General features: G+C 49.5%; 1 protein-coding gene across 3 annotated transcripts; it reads left to right on the top strand.

The window, feature by feature from the left end:
* Positions 1–384: 384 nt before the first annotated feature.
* Positions 385–8175, top strand: VGLL2 (vestigial like family member 2). Of its 3 annotated transcripts, none has more exons than XM_048298367.1 (4): positions 385–500; positions 2736–3027; positions 4704–5229; positions 6079–8175. In XM_048298367.1, exons 1-4 carry the CDS (start codon positions 420–422, stop codon positions 6212–6214), a joined length of 1035 nt encoding a protein of 344 aa, XP_048154324.1. In that variant the 5' UTR covers positions 385–419; the 3' UTR covers positions 6215–8175. The 3 variants fall into 3 exon arrangements, with proteins under 3 accessions (XP_048154324.1, XP_048154322.1, XP_048154323.1); XM_048298365.1 differs by having other exon boundaries at positions 4704–5222; positions 6131–8175; XM_048298366.1 differs by having other exon boundaries at positions 4704–5222; positions 6293–8175.
* The last annotated feature ends 7569 nt before the right edge of the window (positions 8176–15744 follow it).

Raw genomic sequence — 15744 nt, forward strand, 5'->3', positions numbered from 1 at the left:
CATCTCCCGCCGACCCCCGGTTCCCCCCGCAGCCGCCTGCCGGTCCCTGCGTGGCCGGAGCCCCCTCCACGCCTCTCGCCCCGCTGCTCTCGGGCAGTCCCGGCTGCGGAAGGGGGGTCTCCCTGCTCCCTCCGCCGCTGCCACCCGCCGGGCCCGGGGCTGAAATTCTCCCGGCGGCCGGGGAGCCCCTCCAGTCCCGGCGTATTTGCGGGAGGGAGCCACGCTATAGGAAGGGCGGAAGGCAGGGAAAGAAGACAGGGAGGGGGTGTCAGCACAGCCCAGAGCGGCCTCATCCCCCCTCACTCCTCCCACCAGTGCGTGGTGCCTCTTAACCCCCAGGAACCTCCCTCCCGCGAAGCATTAGTCCACTTTGCAGAACACGAGTTGAGAAAAAAATTACTTCTCGGCCGCGGCTAGCCATGAGCTGTTTGGATGTTATGTACCAAGTCTACGGTCCTCCCCAGCCCTACTTCACAGCAGCCTACAGCCCCTACCACCAGGTACGTGTAGGGGACAGCGGGGAAGAGGCAGAAGGTGGGAGGGGTATCGTCTGGAGGATGGCCGTCTGGGGCCTCACCAAAGGGAAAAAGGGAAAAGGAGAAGGGGAGGGGAAAGGGGGGGCGGGAGGGGGGGAGATCTGTGAGCCTGCGATGGTGAGCGGAGCACAACCGCATCCCACCTTGGCGCGGGGCTCGGCAGGGTACGTACCCCGGCGGCAAACGACCGGCTACGGGATGCCTTGGGAGAGAGGGTGCGATTTTAACCCTCAGAAGGATTTTTAGGGTGTTTGTTTGCTTGTTTGTTTGTTTGTTTTAAAATGTTTGCTTGTTTGTTTTCTTTACCGGGACGGGCTCCCTCTGGGCGCGGCGGGTCGGGGTAGCGATGTCCACCGTGTGTGGGGACCGTCGGGAGCTGCGAGGCCGGGCTTCCCGGGGCATCGCTCACCCCTGCGCTCCGGCATCCCGGCCGCTGCCGCGGAAGCCGCTTCGTGCAGAGATTTTACAGCCGCCTCGGAGGGCTGCTCCGGAGTTACGCTCTGGAAGTGGGGGTGGTGAGAGAGACGGGAGGTTGAGCGGTTTCCCCGGTTTGACGAAGAAGAGGAAGCCGCTGCCGTGAAGGGGAACAAGGGGCTACAGGATGCTCCCCTCTGCCGGGGCGCTCTCGGCGGCGGCGGGACCCCGGCCCGTCCCGTCCCCCAGCCCTCCCGGCTGCCAGCGGCGGCCGTCCCCTGCGAGACCCTCAGGTGCTTCGTGGACAGGAGCCACGTCTAGCCGCCTCACTGCGCGTAGCTCCGCCCGGGTGGTCGCGGGTGTCAACTAATCCCGAGTTTTCAATAAGATGATCCCTCTGCCGCGGGGATGTTTCGGGCACGCACGGCCCGTGGTGTGCGGGGATCTGCTGGCGCCGGGACGGGCACCTTCCCGCGTGGGTCAGGCTCGGCTCCCCGGGCTGCACCTGCTGCACACCGCTTTCCTTTTACCCCTCTGCGTTCCCAGTTTTTCCCTCGCCCTTACCCCTTCCAGAAATTAATTCCTTCCTCCCCCAGCATAACGAAAAAGGGGATGGATATGGAGAACAGCGCCCCGTGCCCCAGGCGGGTGCAGCCCCCGCCGTGCAGCGCCGGGCCGGGGCCAGCGGCGTGGCGGTCCCTGTGCTGCCTCCGCCGCCCGGCAGCGGGGCCCAGTACCCGTCACAAATAGCAGATGATGTCTTCCCCCACCTTGCCTTCCCTCCCACCACCCCTTCAGCCCCTGGCACACGGCTTATGACATTATTAAGGGGGATGATCATTACCTCAATGGCCGAACAGGGAGCCAAGCGGAAAGGCGGTCTTCGCGACGAGTGACATTTTTAAATATATCGCGCGTCTCGGCCCAAGACTCTGCCCCGTCCCCTCGGTTCTTCCCCCGCCGGCCGCCCCAAGGCTCTGTCCGCAGCGGCCAAGCCCGGGCTCCGCGTCCCAGCGCTTATTGCTAAGAAACTCCCAGCAGTTGCAGACACGCTATTGCGCATGAAGACGGGAAACATCCGACAAACTTCAACGCCCGCCGTTTTCCCACTCGGCGGAGTCCAATAAAAGGAGATTAGCCTTGTAGTAAATACCTGGAGCTTCTTGCTGTCCAGGGAAATGCTGAGTTTTGACATGAAATGTGTCTAAGACTGCCAGTCTTTCCTCCCCCTCTTTCCTTCTCCCTCGCCGCAGTGGGTTACAGGGCACTCTTTTGCACCAGATTTTCGGAGCCGGGGACCGAGCGGCTCTCGCTTTCTCCCAGCTACGGGCGCTGCTCCGTGGGTGCCGGCCGTCGCCTGCCCGTGCCCCCTGCCCATGCCCCCGCATTGCAGCCCCTTGGCGGCCGCCGTCGGCTCCGGAGCCAGCTCCAAAGCGGCTTCTCGTGCGGGGCTTGGAGCAGGGGGAGCCGGCGGTATGACCCCCACCCGGCTGCGCCTTCCCCACCCGGAGGCTGTCTTGCTCCATCCCGGCCGGCACCTGTGGGTTTCGGGCCCCCAGGCCTATTTGCAGTCCCTTGGTTGACCCCGGACTACAGAGGGCGATATGAGGGTGTGGGGATTGTGGTGTGTGCTGAGGAAACGGCGGGCAGCCGAGGACCAGTCTTTTGCATCCCCTCGGAAAGACCTCGGGAGAGGGTTCGGCGCTGCACGCCGGCTGGCACAGGACGGGCCAGCGCACCTTGGTGTGCTGCGTGACCGGCTCCGTTTTCTTTCCTTCCCTATAGAAACTCACCTTTTACTCCAAAATGCAAGAAGCCCCGGAGAGCGGCAGCAGCGCCAGTGCCGGCAGCTCCTTCTCCAGCCACCCCGCGGCCAGCATCAAGGAGGAGGACTGCAGCCCCGAGAAGGAGCGACCCCCCGAGGCCGAGTACATCAGCTCCCGCTGCGTCCTCTTCACCTACTTCCAGGGGGACATCAGCGCCGTGGTGGACGAGCACTTCAGCCGGGCGCTCAGCCAGCCCAGCAGCTTCTCCCTCGGCAGCGCGAAGGCGGCGCGGAACGCGGGCTCCTGGCGGGGTGAGCGCGCAGCGCGGTGCGGGGGGCGGCGGAGGCCCCCTCTGGGCCGGCACCTCGTCCTCACCTCGGCTGCGCATCCCGGCTCTCTCCTCCCTCCCACCAGCGGCTGGTGCCCGGCAGGCCATCCTCAGGCCAGGAGCTGCCAGCTGCTTGGCCCTTTTAGGGTAAAAAAGGAAAGAATAAAGCCCTTCAGATTATGCCGGGTGGACATGGCCCAGGGGCATAACAGCCTGGGAGGCGGTCAGGGGAAGCAAATTGTCTTTTCACTGCAGGTGCTTTACCTGGAGGGGGCTACAGCCCAACTAGCAGCAGAGTGACCCCCAAACTATGATTGTGATGAGTGCATCCCCCGTTGATCCTTTCAGCTTTCACTTTAGAGTGGTCATAGTGATGGGAGCAAAGCAAAAAGCAGATATGGGAACCATCTCATCATCTTCCCACCTCTAAAGAAATTATTGTGTGTGTCCCTGTATCTTGCCCTGAATGTATCACCACCCTGATTGCTGCTGGAGCACTGACAAGGACTCTTGAGTTTCTGAAAATGAGGGCTTCCGGACCTGCCCATGGCCATGTGCTGTCATGGCTTATGCACAGCTCTCCGTATCCGTTCCTGATTCACACTGGACAGGCCCATGATGGTACTCAGGGCAGAGGGGAATAACCTTCCTCACACTCCATCTGCCAGAGAGTTAGGGCTGGCACTTCCTTGTGGGCAGTCTTAGTAACTCTCCCTCACAGGGCCACCTGCTCGGCCAAGGCTGGTTTCCCAGTCCCTCCATGAATTGCTGTCTGTAGTGTCTAAGAATATTTCACGGGTGAGAGATATTCAGTGCTGGAATTGATGGCAGGAGAGGAGGTTTTTTGCTCATCATGAACTGCTTCCCCTTCTCCCTAGCAATGCCAAGGCTCAGAGCTGACATACTCCCCTGGTAAAGAAGTATTAGGAGCATTTCTTTCAGGAACAGTGTGCATTCCCAAATAACCATGCATAACATCTATTTGTGCTATTAATAATCACCAGTCCATCTTGCATGTTGCTTACTGGGCTAAGAAAATGTAGGGCCCTTGTCCTTTGCCCTGCCAATCTCCAAAGGTCTGCAGAGGGCTTCCCAAAAATGTTGACAATATACCTAAGAAACAGGCCAGTGTAATAGATGGAGAATTGCCCCCAGATATTTGAGTAATTCAAGCTTGCCTTTAGTCACATCGCTATTACTGCCCACTTTGCAACTGCACTGAGGCATCAGCCACTTTCCGTGAAGTGTTGGGCATAAATGCTTAGACAAGGAGGTTATGATGAAAACAAAAAAGAAAAACCCAGTCCTGAGAATTTCAGTGGTGTGTAATAGCTCTCACTCTGTTTCCACCACTGAAGAAAAGAGATGTTTCTCTTGCCTTAGATAACAACTTTCTGCCCATCTACATACTAAGAGAAACCTCGAGCAAATAGTTGCAGTTTCATGGATAAGCCATAGGCTAGGTGTGTTGGATGTTTAGTTGGAGAGGAATCTGTACTTGTTTGGAGCAAGTTCTTGTGTTTGGCAGTTTTTCGTGGAATAAAGGGAATGAAAGGTCTGGTTTGGGTGGATCAGGGAGGGACAGAGCCCTAGGGAAAGGAGATCAAGGCTTGTGGGGCATGCTCTTTGCTGACTTTCTTTCCCACTTCCTTCACCCAGATGGGTCCTTTCCAATGAGCCAGCGCATCTTCCCACCATCCTTCTGGAACAGCACGTACCAGCCCTCCTCTGTCCCAGCCAGCCTGAGCAGCCCCCTGGCAGCTGCTGCCCACAGCGAGCTGCCCTTCGCTGCTGCCACTGACCCCTACGCACCCGCCTCTCTGCACGGTCACCTGCACCAAGGCGGCCCCGAGCCCTGGCACCACGCCCACCACCACCACCACCACCACCACCACCACCACCCCTACATCGGGACACAGAGCACTGCCTACCCCCGCCCCACCACCATGCACGAGGTCTATGGGCCCCACTTCGACCCCCGCTACGGCTCACTCCTGGTGCCCACTGCCTCCGTCCGCCCCCACCGCCTCACCCCCGCCTCCGTATCCACACCAGTCAGTCCCCCCTGTGAACTGGGCAAGAACGAAGCGGGTGCTACTGCGGCCTGGACAACACCGGGCCCCTTCCCCAATGCAACGGGGGACATGGCACAGAGCATCGGCCTCAATGTGGACACAGGTAATGAGCTGCCCCTGGTCCCTCCAGGTCCTGGCTCAGCTGCACCTCTGATCCCTGACTCCACACCATCCAGAAGGACTCATGGGGGGTGGCTGAGGTTCTGCTGTGGGGGAATGAAGTGAGGGTGGAAGCCCCATGTGTGACACCTGAGCTCTGCCCTGGCTGGTCTTCTTGGAGCTCTCAGGCCAGGCAACTGAGGAAGGGAGAGGAAGTATGGGACAGGCCAACACATCACATCTCCACAACATTGTTTGAATTTCTGATGCCCTCAAACATGACCTGAGGCTACAGGTTGCTTTGAGGTACTCTTATCCTGGCCCTGGCCTTGCTCCTGCATTGAGCAGTGAGAATTTTGAGCAGAATGGAGCAGCCCCAAAGGTTGCTGCTTGGCCCCATTCCTGTGCTGCCCTGAGGGGTCATTTCTAGACACCACGCAGTTTCATGAACTAGTTCCTCTCCTTATTTACCTATTCCTTCCAGTTTTTGAGATGAAAGCACAATTGCATTTGCTGAGCAAAAAGGCAGTGGTTCTCCCCTGGTAATGCCTGTTGGGGTGTCTTGGAACCAAGGCTGTGACTGTAGTGCTGACAAAAATGGGTACACAGGTATAGTCAGCAGTGACAGATCCTGAGTCAGTGGTTGTGAAGGCAAGGAGAGTCTGCTCCATGCTGGTTTCAATATTGCAGCCAGTAATGGCTCCTTATGGTGTCCTCACTTTAAGCAGGAGGGACATGTGCCTGTCTCCAGTTTGGCTTGGGCTCTTCTCCTTGTTTCACAGCCTTCTGGGGCTCTGGAGATCCCATGCTCTAGACTGATCTCAGCTGGCAAGAAATGCAATTTGTTTTCCTCTGTCCTTAAATGCCTGTACCTATTTTTCTTCTTCCTTTTTTTCTTCTCTCCGTTCTCAGGTTTGCAACCTCAGGATAAAAGCAAGGATCTGTACTGGTTTTAGAGCTGTCCTTCATACTTCTTCCCCTGGCTCTCCCCTGTAGGTCTCTACCCGTTAGACATGGTGGCATTCAGAGCTGAAATCGGGTCAGTTTGTAACAGCTTCTGATCTTGGTTTGCAGCTCGCCGTTACTCCTTCTGTGGTGGATCCCTTCTGAGCTGATGTGCTGACTCAAAGACTCTCAGATCCCCCCTTACCCTTTTCCAAGCCCACCGTGGCCCTGCTGCTCGGGGAAAGACAACGGGATTTAAAAGGACCTGGCATTGCAAGGGGGATACTTTAGACTTACTTCAGAAAGGGAAGGCCTTCTGTTGCAAGAGGAGAGCCAAAGACATTGAACTTCTATTTAAGCAGACCCCACACCCAGACCTGCAGCCAGACTACTCTGAAAGAGTTAAATGACATCATGAATGGTGATGCAAAACCCCTGGCCTTCATACAGGGAGCAGAGGAAATTGTAGAGTTTTTTTTAGTGGTGTGAATATGAATATTTTTTTATGGCAGTGAAGGTTATTTCTTGAATGCAAACATGGCAAGGCTACTCAGCAGTTTTGAACTGGATTTTTACTTTGCATTATAGAAAAGTAAAAGGAGAAAAAACTGGAACTCACAAACATTTTCGGACTATCGAGGAACCAGTCAGATTTTTCAGCTTTGTGGTTGTGAGTGGCAAGTGTCTGACTGAAGCCACCTGCCCTGGACTTACAGATATGCAGCTGTTCCCCTCACAACTGCTTAAATCCCAGAAAGACGAAAACCAAGGTGGCACTTTTCAGAGTTTGGCACATTTGCATTGGACGTATGACAGTTGTTGGGTTGGGGGTGGGGTTGTTTGGTTTTGGTTGGGTTTTTGGTGGTTTTTTTTCTTTTTTTTTTTTTTTTACAATAAACATTTTCTGGTGAAAGTAAAACCCTCTTAAAGCAGGGGGGAGAAAGGGATATGATGAAGAACGGCTCACCTTCAACCCAACAGCCTTTAAGGGGAACACCAGAACGAAAAGCACGTGATGGACACTTGGTCTAAGTTGCCTCTAACACTTTCCTTTGTCTACTTGTTGCTGTCATTTGCCACTTTAGTAGTTGTTTTGTTTGGGGTTTTTTGAAAGGGGGAATTAGATATTTAACAGTAGCAAAGCTGTATTAAAGGTATCTCCTTCTTTCACCCTGTGTACTTTAATGAAGTATTAAAGCTAAATAAGAGAAACGAGGCAAACTGGAAACTTCAGGATGAAGCAGGAAAAGTATCTCTCATGTGGAGGAAGTGAGTTATTTTATTATTTTGCATGAAAGATAAATAGACATCCTAACAGTTGAAAATATTTTCTTAGTAAGTAAAATACACAGCGATAAATACAAAAGATAAGAAAATATGAGACCATTGCAGTGCTATATTTTAGCGTATGGTGTGTCTGTAAGATTGGTTAAAGTAAGGGATCTGCTCCATATTTTTTCTGCTAGAAGAGGAGACTGTAGCATACAGAATTGCTATTGCAGTGGTAAATTAAAATGTTATTACCAGGTGATGAATAATTAATGAAAGAGAGCAGAAATGGCACTTACCATGTACTTAAAAGCTGATTTTTTATAGACCAAACATCTGATCCCAGTACTACTGTGTTTTGGGGTTTTTTTTCTTGGTTTTTTTTTTTTTCTTAATGTAATGTCTTTGAAGCTGACAAATTTTAAAGCACATAGTAGGAGATTCCTGACATTACCCCCTGACACTAGGAGAAGCAGTAGAAAATGGACTTTTGTGCTGCAATGAGAGCTTTTACCTTCCACACTCTCAGAAAAGCTGGCATAATGTTCACCGTGTGTCAGAAGTGGCATTATGAATAATCCAAAGTGGCATTATGAATAACCCAAAGTTGCTTCTCCTAGGTTTGGTGGTAACTCAATTTCTGGGAAAGAACAGGAATCTTAATAGAAAGAGTTTGACAAAGCAGCATGAGTACATTCTGTGAGAAGCTGACAAGGAGCACCCCCAGCCAGAGCTTAGCAAATGGCAGGGGGAGACTTGCCCTGATTCCTTCAGCCAGACAAACCGGTGGGCATTTTTCCCTCAGCCTCCAAATAGCCAGAGCCCAGACAAGCTGCAAAGGGCAAGGGAATGACCCCAGAATTTACATTATTGGTTAAACCAAAAACATTCTGTGGTGTTTATCAAGGAAGAAGGCACCAGCTTTTTGCAGGAGAAAAGTAACTAAAAACGGCATTTAACTGCAGAGGCTTGAAGTTAGCAGGGTCATTTTGTGAGCATTTGCCTGAGGGTTTTTTCAGGCTGTTTATAAAGGGGTTTTTTTTAAAAAAAAAAAAGATAAATCTGAGTCTATCATTGGTCGTGCTTCACCACAGTTATTTCTTTTTTCTTTCTTTTTTTCTCCCCTCTTCTCTGCAATTCCTAATGAGGAGGGTTGAGTGACACAGCCCAAATACATTTGGAAATATTCATGTAAGCATAAACCAGTAATTTACTACATTGGCATTTACAATTAATTTTGACTGTGAATGTATTCAAGCATGAGAATTTATGCAATGACTACATGAATATTGGTTTTGGCATTTGTTCTGTGGGTACGTTTTTTACTGTTGTGTCATGAAACCATCCAAACACAAAAGCCAAGACAGCGGCTCAAGGTGTTAAAAGTTCAAACAACTTTTTAAGAATGCTCCTACTCTGGGTGGACTGCAGCCTGAAAGCACACGTCCTATTTTGGCTAATCCTTGCAGTTTTGCTCACTCTCTGTTATTCTGACTCCTGAAGGACCGCTCACAGCACCAACCTTTAAGGCTTGAGCACGAATCTTTGCAGGACTAGGACCACAGCTCCTAATGGAGTAACAGTGCACATGACCTCCATGCCATTTCTCAAGTCTGTTTTATTCCTCTTTGTATCATAAGTTATTACTCCCTTAGTCATGAATGCTTGCAGAAAATCTGGAATTACAAAAGAAACCCTTCTTAGATGATGTGTAAATATTACCTATCACGTGCTTGTCATACACTGAAAGGGATGTGAGCCCCCATCCCTGCAGCTTGAAGAGCAGATCCTCCTGATGTCCCTTTCTGAATGTCATGCACCAGACTGTGCTCTCTAGCTGCCCACCCGACAAACAGACTAGCCCAGCTGGGACAGAGAAGCAGACACAAACAAACAGCTTCAGACCCATTCGTGCAGGGTCCAGTGAAGGAGGCAGAGGGATGGGATCTTCTGCAGAGCATGGCACTGCTGAACATAGCAAGGGTATGTGCTGCTGCCCAATAGCAAGAGTGTGCTCTCCACAAGGAGTTTCCAAAATGAGCTCTGGATGTATTCACCACAGATATTTATTTCCCTTTCTGAAAATAGCTGAAAATTAGCAAAGCATGAAGCAGTACTATTTTAATGATCTCTGAGGTTTAAAGTGATCTGTCAAGGGAAGGATGGAGGTGGGGATAAGGCATGGTATTTGTGGGTGCAGTCTCTACTTTATTTTAAAGAGGTTTCTGCTTCAGTATGGCTGCAGTCACAAGAATGCAGCATAAAACTCTTAAATGCATGTATGTGCCCCTACACTTACAGCCTAATGCTGGAGAGCTTTAGGGTAATGTTGCTTACTTCTCATCTCCTTTTCCAGTGTGTTTGCCATAGGAGCTCCCCAGCAGAGGAGGAGGAAGGGAGAAGAAGAGGGTGAAAAAGAGTTTGAATAATCCGTTTTGCATCCCCTAGACCGTGCGCTGCTGCCTCTGGGGAAATGTATCTGCCCTGTCTCCTCCTTGGGTCAGGAGCTGCTGACCCTTCTCGCCTTCCCTTTGAAGTCATATTTAGGTTCACAAGACAAGCTCTAGCTAGGGCTTAAATGTTGGGCCCTTCTCGGAAGGGAGGAATATGCTGCTGGTGGCTTTGGATGCAGCAGCTTTCTCTGACAGTTGCTGTGCATCTTTTTCTGGGCAAGTGTTGTAATTAATGTGCCCTTTTGATTACAGAAGGATGAGCCAGCTCCTGTGGAGGATTGTAGTGTCCTGGCTGTCTTCCCAGGCCTGCCACCCAGAGGAGCAGTTGCAGCAGGGAAAGGAGAGAGTCCTATGATTATTTTCAGGAGTGAGACATTGATTTAATATGCTTGGCAATTTTGCATAGGGAAATGCAAGTAGGACATCTTAAAAAAAAAAAAGAAAAAAGGGGAAAAGAAGAAGAAAAAAGAAAAATAAGAACAAAAAAAAGAAAAAGAAAAAAGAAAAAAGGAAAAGAAAAAGGAGAAAAAGAAAAAGAAAAAGAAAAAGAAAAAGGAGAAAAAAAAAGAAAAAGAAAAAGAGAAAAAAAAAGAAAGAAGAAAAAGAAAGAAGAAAAAGGAAAAGAAAGAAGAAAAAGGAAAATAAGGAAAAAAAAAGAAAAGAAAAAGAAAAGAAAAAGAAAGAGAAACAAAAGTTTTACTTTAGTCAGTTCCCAAGTTTTGGGACTGCAGCCTGGGGAACCATATTGTTAATTTAGCTCCCAGCATGGTAGCACTATTATCTAATCTGAATCTAGTGACAAGAAACTCAGCCTGGGCTCCTCATGTTCATTTCTAATCATAGAGGAGGAGTTACCTTTGCAGCGCAGCTTCTACTGCCTCTTTAGCCAGGCATAACTCAGGAGTAATGTGCATTGACGCTGTGAGTGCAAATCATAGCAGAGAGGCCCTGGGGTGCCATGTCCCCATCCTCCTGCCCCTGCCCTCTCTGCATCAGGTCCCACAAGAGAGAGGAAAGATGCTGGAAAGAGCCCATTCAGGTGTGCAGGAGTGTAGGAGTGCAGGGATGCAGAGAGCAGGAATGCAGATGTGCAGGGTGCAGGGATGCAGCATGCGGGAGTCTAGGAGTGTAAGAGTGCAGGGATGCAGGGTGCAGGGATGCAGGAGTGCAGGAGTGCAGACGTGCAGGGGTGCAGCTGTGCAGGGGTACAGGAGTGTAGGAGTGCAGGTGTGCAGAGGTGCAGGGGTGCAGGGGTATTGGGTTGCAGGGTGCAGGTGTGCACACCCCTGGGCCCCACTCTCATGCATGGGCACTTCCATTTGCCATGCTCAGCTGCATTTCACAAAAGCACAAGCTGGCAGAGGACTGGAGCATTTCTTTAGGTATGCACCAGTTGCTTATTCATTCATGGTAAAGGCAGGATAAACACCTGGCAGGAGTGCTGTCCCATTAGGAGATGTAATACCACATCGGATATTAATGAGGGTACTCTGTGTCCCTGCTCCATGGCACATTTCCTTCTGCCCTACCTGGCCCAGGTACAGCTGCAAGGTGCCCCTCCTCCCTCAACATATCCACCCCAACATCTCTGCTTCTCCTCTCCTTGACTTCTGTCCTCAGCCCGCACCCTGCATCTCATCCCCTCTCTGTTCTCCTGTGTCACCCGGGCTCTTCCCTCCTGCACTTAGTATTCTGGCCCCACACTGAAGCAGAGAGGAACAAAGAAACAGTGTTAGGACAGGCACAAACTTTCCTGTCAATTTTGTTTGCATGGAGTCAGTATTTACACAATAAACAGGGTCGGACAAACACAGACCTTCTCAGGAAGAGCCAGTGCATTGGTCTAATCCTGCACTGAACCGCTGTGGAAGGAACCAAGCCCTAGCCCCTGATCCAGTGGAACAACTCCTTTTTTCCAGAAGTTGGGTCCTAAAGAACTGTGACAGCCCCAGTTGCACACAGACACAAATGATTATTCTCTCTTGACAGACCTACACAGCTCCCTCCTTGTATTTAACTGCAGTCCAAGTGAGCTGGATCAGGAAAGAGACACTTGATAGCTGCTGTTTCCGTGGTTGAAATATTTGTGAAGTTAGCGCATAATCTGAAAGCAGAAGCTAATAAATTATAGGGTGCTAATTGGGGCCGGAGTGGAGCTGTCAATCATATTATCCTAAACACACAGAGACCCTCATAACCTAAAAAGGCAAGAAAGCATCTAGGAACAGCTCCCAGTTGTCACTAGCCATGACCTCCACTTCAGTGAGTGCACAGAGAGTCAAGGCAGAGAGTTTATTCTGTTAAGAAAATGCAAATCCTGTATTTAAGAGAGCACTTGTAGTTGACTTTGTTTACACTCTTTGGGAGTGTGTTTCCAGAGGCACTTTATTGTTTTCCTTTGCCACTTAATTTGACACTTTGTCACTTAAAAAAACTGTGTAGGTCAGATAAGAATTTGCAATTTGCATATTTGCATAGTCCTTAGAATAACAGTCATTTTATTCATAGTCCAACCTCCTTGCATATAGGCTTGTTTTTTAAAAGCCATCCTATTACTCATATAACTTTTATTGCTTCCCATGCCCCAGAAACATATATTCCACTTAGGACCTGCAGGACTCTGATCTGAGCCAAAAACACAACTGTGCAAACATGGTAACTATAGGACATTTGCAGCTCTAGTCACTTTGTCACTACTTTTTCTTATATTGCTTCCATCAAGTATTTTACTCATAATATAAAACTGAATCAAAGAATGCTAAAGAAATTTTTAGTAACACTTTTCCCCAGAAATTTATTTCTGTATGCAGATAGGTAGGCATTGTAGATATAAAAATGCTGCTAGCAAGGATTTTCTTGCTATTTTCTAAGTCTGTGAGAGACTTTTCTCTCTCACAGAAGAGGTAGCAGAGTTATGTAAACAACCAAACCACCTTCAACCTTGAAAAGTCTTGTTTATGGTACAGCAGAAAATATTTTGACAATGGATGTTTTAGGATTTTAGCCAATCACCCCCAAGGGGTGGCTGATCCTTTGTCCAATTAGACTATGAAGAAAAAAGTCTATAAAAGAGTTTGTAAAATAATTAAATCAATCATGCTGCACAATTCCTGCCTGCTGGATCTTCTCTCCTCCTCCTCCCTATGGCTGCGGGACATGGTGGTATGCACAATTCCTGCCTGCTGGATCTTCTCCTCCTCCTCCCTATGGCTGCGGGACATGGTGGTATACCCTAGGGCCTAGGCCTGCAGTAATAGGCATTCCAGAAAGCATTCCCTGAAGAAAATATCTCAGTGGATCAGATCACCTTGAGGGCCATCACACAGAACATGCAGGACAATCAGGGCATCAGGCTCAGGCAGTATGGGTTTACCAAAGGCAGGTCTTGCTTAACTAACCTGATGTCCTTTTATGGCAAGACGACCCACTTAGTTGATGAGGAAAAGGCTGGGGATGTTGTCTACCTGGACTTTTATTAAAGCCTTTGACACTGTTTCCCACAGCATTCTCCTGAAGAAACTGGCTGCTCATGGCTTGGCCGGGGCTTTACCCAGCTCACTGGGTAAAAAGCTGGCTGCATGGCCGGGCCCAGAGAGTGGTGGTGAATGGGGTGACACCCAGTGGGCAGCGGTCACAAGTGCTGTCCCCCAAGGCTCAGTACTGGGACCAGTCCTGTTTAATATCTTTATCAGTGATATGGACAAGGAGATTGAATGTTGCCTCTGACACTTTGCAGACAACACCAATCTGGGCAGGAATGTTGATCTACTGGAGGGTGGGAAGGCTCTGTGGAGGGATCTGGACAGGCTGGATCTGTGGGCCAAGGCCAGTTGTGTAAGGTTCAACAAGGCCAAGTGACAGGCCCTTGGGTCACAATAACCCCAGGCAGTGCTACAGGCTGGGGGGAGAGTGGCTTGAAAACAGCCCAGAGGAAAAGGGCCTGGGGATGCTGGTTGGCATCCGACTGAACATGATCCAGCTGTGCCCAGGTGGCCAAGAAGGCCAATGGCGTCCTGGTTTGTGTCAGAAATTGTGTGGCCAGCAGGACCAGGGCAGGGGTTGTCCCCCTGTACTCAGCACTGGGGAGGCCACACCTCGAATCCTGTGTCCAGCTGTGGGCCCCTCACAATGAGAAGGACATTGAGGTGCTGGAGCAAGTCCAGATAAGGGCAACAGGACTGGTGAAGGGTCTGAAGCACAAGTCTTGTGAGGAGCAGCTGAGGGAGCTGGGATTGCTTAGCCTGGAAAAAAGGACACTCAGAGGAGACTTTATCACTCTCTACAACTGCCTGCAATTGAGGTGGGGCAATTTCTCCCAGGTAACAAGTGGCAGGACAAGGGGACATAGCCCCAAGCTGTGCCAGGGAAGGTTCAAGGTTGCACATTAGGAAGAATTTCTTTATGGAAAGGGCTGTCAAGCACTGGAATGGATTGACAAGGTGGCAGAGTCACTATGCCTGGAAGTGTCCAAGAAATGACTGGACACAGCACTTAGTGCTACGGTTTAATCGACAAAGTGGTGATTGTTCAAAAGTTGGACTCCATGATCTTGGAGGTCATTTCCAACCTTGATTCTGTGAATCTTAGAAGGGAATCAGAGCTGATGAAGGGTCTTGAGCACAATTAGCCTGGAGAAAAGGAGTCTCAAGGGTAACCTTATCACTCTCTACCATTACCTGAAGGGAGGTTGTAAGAAGGTGGGAGTCTGTTTCTTCTCTTAAGTAACAGGAGACAGAATGAGAGGAAACAGCCTCAAGTTGCACCAGGGGAGGTTTAGATTGGATTTTATGGGACATTTCTTCTCAAAAAGGGCTGTCAAGCATTGGAACAGGCTTCCCAGGGAAGTGGTGGTGTCACCATCCCAGGAGGTTTTTAAAGGACAAGTAGATGTGGTGCTTAGGGACATGGTTTAGTGGTGCACTTGGCAGTGCTGGGTTGATGGTTGAACTCAATGATCTTAGAAGTCTTTTCCAACCTAAATGATTCTATTCTATTCCAGAAAGAAACCCCAGCTATGTCAACAGAATTGCAAAAGAAATTATTATCCAAACAGGGAGTGGTTATTTTACAGCTCTGTTCTCACAGCAAAAGATAGAAGACAGCGATGAAAATCCTCCAAATGGAAGATGTCACACAAAAAAGTTAATGCATTATATAAAAGGTTATTTATACAGCAGTATCAGTTATGTCAGTGGAAATAATCACAATATTTTGGCATCTTCACTTGGCTTTGATGCCTTGAGTTTCTGGCTATTTTTTAGAGTGAAAACATAGTATCAGTTAGATTTGCTAAGTGTCATTAAAAATAGAGCCATAATTGTTTGAAAAATCCAGCTGGTAGGCAAGCTTCTGCAACTCACTCCAGAGGGTGTAACAAAAAATTTCAAGAATGAATTAAAAGAAACAAAAGTGAGTTAGAATTTTTTAGTCACTAACAGACCTGCCAGGGCTATTTTACAGACATTCTTTTCTGTAACATCCTTTTTCAGGTCTGTTATTAATATCAGCTTTGTGTAGAAAGAGGTACATTTGAATCTAGAACAAAGCTTCCCTTCACAGTTACTATTAAAACGCATAGTCCTAAACCCAGATTACAAAGGATCAATTTCACCTGATTATGCTCAGTAAAGCGACACCTGAGGACTCAAACCATCACAGACAGCATGCCACAGATGTCAAAAAAAAATTTTAAAAAGAGAAAATAACCTGGAGACATTAGTCAATTCAAATAGATGCTAAAAGTTTCTCTGCTGAAAACCGTCATGGAAGGCAAGGATGCAGTGACTCTGCCATCACGATCTTTGTGTCCTTCTGTACAAGCAGTGAGAGAAGCAAATTTTGAGGGACGTTGTGATCTAG

This window comes from Corvus hawaiiensis, chromosome 3 (assembly GCF_020740725.1).
Source record: "Corvus hawaiiensis isolate bCorHaw1 chromosome 3, bCorHaw1.pri.cur, whole genome shotgun sequence".
Lineage (NCBI taxonomy): Eukaryota > Metazoa > Chordata > Aves > Passeriformes > Corvidae > Corvus > Corvus hawaiiensis.

Excerpts from the sequence above, each read along its gene's own strand:
- VGLL2 (XM_048298367.1), top strand. The coding sequence starts at position 420 with ATGAGCTGTTTGGATGTTATGTACCAAGTCTACGGTCCTCCCCAGCCC. Across the intron at positions 3,028-4,703 it reads GAACGCGGGCTCCTGGCGGG|ATGGGTCCTTTCCAATGAGC; the intron begins GTGAGCGCGCAG and ends TCCTTCACCCAG. Across the intron at positions 5,230-6,078 it reads AATGTGGACACAGGTAATGA|AAATGCCTGTACCTATTTTT; the intron begins GCTGCCCCTGGT and ends TCCTCTGTCCTT.